Below are 3,214 nucleotides of genomic sequence, written 5' to 3' on the forward strand. Positions count from 1 at the left end.
AACACATGCGGAACAGGTGAATTGGGTAGGCTATATTGTCCGTAATGTATATGTGTGATTGAGTGTGAATGGATGTCTCCCATTGTTGGGTTGCAGCTGGAAGGGCATCCGCTGAATAAAACATGTGCTGGTTAAATTGGCGGTTCATTCCGCTGTGGTGACCCCGGATTACTAAAGGGACTAAGCTGAAAAGAAAATGAATGAATGAATGAATGAATGAAAAACATCCCGCCCGTGAACTAGAGCAAGTGATGCAGTGTAAACCCAGCATTACACTTTATGCTGCTCAACTAATATTTAATTTACAAATTTTTGCATTGCAAAATTGTATGTGTGTATATATATATATATATATATATATATATATATATATATATATTGATTGTCTGGTTCTTGAATTTGATTGGCTGATAGCTATGCGATATTCTGCAAATAACAGCACCCGTACAGCCTCTTCACCCTTGTGTATTACTCCGCCCACATACAGCAACAAGTAGAGGACACTCTACAGTTTACAAAATATTGCTGCTGTTGAACAACATAATCTACTTTAGATGCTTTTTAGTCAAGAATATAGTTGTTTAGATTGCAACTTTGCAGTTTATTTATAAGTATAGTGCCTATTTTAAAATATTTATAATTTCAGAGAGACAGTGCATCGGCCGCCATCAGCCTGTCTGAGCAGACCGAAGAATGTGGCGGTTGATGTTCTGCCACAAGATGGCGACAGAGACCACATAAAGTCCGAAGAGGGGAAAAAACTCAACGTTTTCTCAATGTCAGTTTCAAACTACAGCAGAACAAATGATTATAAATCAGGTAAGGGACATTCTACGTCGATCTCTCTCATTTGTATGTTGTAGTGCTGTTTTTTACCACAGTAATCTGCTAGTGTTTGCGTTACTTTAGTTTTTCCGGGGTTAATTATTGTGATCTCCCAATTGCAACAGAGAAATACTGGGAAATCACTATAGACTGATGGCATTTCATGCCGTTCAGCCTTAAAATCTTAAAATGTCAGCAGCAATCGCCTGTTTTGTTATCACTTTAGACATTACGCTAGAGCAGCGGTTCCCAACAGGGGGGTCCCAGCCAACAAGGGGGCCTCAGCGAGCTCTGTCATATTAAAAAAAATAAATAAAACAGTGGACAATTGGGAGAACGATCATGTTAGTTAGTTTACTTTATCCCCTGGCTGACCCAAACTAATTGAAATTCCTCCTCCAAAACAGACTTCAGCAGCTATACTGGATCCAGGCGAGGAAGCAAGCATTTCGGGTCGCAGCACTAGCAATACTGGAAACTGGAAATGCAGGAAATACCAAGATGGTTACCAGAACTATGGTTATATTCCATTTTACCCAGCCACAGTGCATTATCTGCGCCAAGTTCTCGCTAACGAATGCCTGAGGTCATCCAAATTAATAAGACATTTGCAGAGGACAGTATTTTCCAGGGGAAAAGGGGGTCTCAGGCAAAAAATGGATGTGAACCACTGCGCTAGAGAGTCATTCAAACATTAGCTCTGAAGTGATGTTTGTGAATGAGTAACGTTTTCTGCTGTTCTGACGTCAGCTGCAGATGGGAATGAATGGCGTAAGAAAGTAGTTCCTCTTACAAAAGGATTTTGAACCTCTCAGTGTTTGATTTTCTTTTTTATGTACATGATTATGCTGTCGAATTGTTGTATAACCGCAATATCACACTCGTAGCAGTGCGATATAGCTGTATATCATCGCTGGTGGGACACTAAAGCAACACACACCTCCCACTAGTGCCAATATACAGCCATATCGCACTGCTACAAGTGTGTTATTGCTCATATATATACATACACACACACACACACACACACACACACACACACAAATGCATACATATATAAGTATGTGTGTGTAAGTGTGTGCGTATAAAAACACACACATACACACAAAGTTGCCCGGACAAGTATATACATATTAACACGCATACAACCACATTCACATATATACATACACATATACTGTATATATACACACACACTCAAACTGTGTGTCTGTCTGTCTATGTGTGTGTGTGCATTCATTAGAGGAAGAGTTGAGAGTGCAGGAACAGGTACGTCCAGTCGGAGCGCCTCCATGAGCCACACCTGTTTAAGTGGGCGGGGCCTGAACACCTGTCCATCAAAACAGAGGACAAACGACAGTGAGTCGCTCACAGACGACACACACACACTCCAGCATGTTCAAGAAGAAGGAATACAGCCCTGCTAAAGCCGGACAGTGAGTACACACAATCCTTTACTGCTTTACTATAGTAAAAACGCTCTCTGTGAATGACAGAAATGATTTTTGAGTGTGAAAGGGACTGTGTTTGTGTGTTAAACGTGTGTGTGTGTGTGTGTGTGTGGGAAGTGATTTATCTTTATGGCAGGGCAGGGCCGTATCTCCAGAGATTGAGAAAGCTGGATGTTTTATGAGGGATAATCTGACATTATCTGTAAATAATGCGTGACGGAGCGATCAATGTCTGCGCAATAATGCTGATAAATGACGGAGGACAAGAATAGAGCTGAAAATATTGAGTTGAGATGGGTTTATTTCATTTATTAAGCAGAAATAATGGTAACATTTTGTAATATACATGTTTCAGGTGTTAGTATTAGTCAAAACACTTGGCTAAAACACACAAAAATGCTAATTTAGTTTAATTAATGGGCGACACGGTGGCTCAGTGGTTAGCACTGTCGCCTCACAGCAAAAAGGTTGCTGGTTTGAGTCCTGGTTGGGCCAGTTGGCATTTCTATGTGGAGTTTGCATGTTCTCCCCGTGTTGGCGTGGGTTTCCTCCGGGTGCTCCGGTTTCCCCAACAGACCAAACACATGCGCTATAAGGGAATTGAATAAACTAAATTGTCAGTAGTGCATGTGTGCGAATGTTTCCCAGTTTTGGGTTGCAGTTGGAAGGGCATCCGCTGCGTAAAACATGTGCCGGAATAGTTGGCGATTCATTCCGCTGTGGCGACCCCTGATTAATAAAGGGACTAAGACGAAAAGAAAATGAATGAATAAGTGTAATTAATAGTGAAAATGTCAAGTATATTAGATATTCAAATGTAATAAAATATAGTAGATTTAAAATTCAATGTTATATAATACATAATATTACAGTATTTCTGTGTAATTAATTGATTTATTATTATTTATTATTGAAGGAAAAGAACATTTACATACAAT

General features: G+C 40.0%; 1 protein-coding gene across 1 annotated transcript in view; it reads left to right on the top strand.

Moving 5' to 3' along the window:
- Positions 1-674: 674 nt before the first annotated feature.
- The window catches only part of LOC130220694 (envoplakin-like), a 50,265-nt gene continuing 47,725 nt past the window's right edge, over positions 675-3,214 (top strand). The window contains 2 exon segments of the mRNA XM_056452917.1: positions 675-819; positions 2,069-2,261. Coding sequence (XP_056308892.1) covers positions 2,221-2,261 — 41 coding nt within the window. The 5' untranslated portion in view covers positions 675-819; positions 2,069-2,220.

Source organism: Danio aesculapii, chromosome 3, assembly GCF_903798145.1.
Source record: "Danio aesculapii chromosome 3, fDanAes4.1, whole genome shotgun sequence".
Classification (NCBI taxonomy): domain Eukaryota; kingdom Metazoa; phylum Chordata; class Actinopteri; order Cypriniformes; family Danionidae; genus Danio; species Danio aesculapii.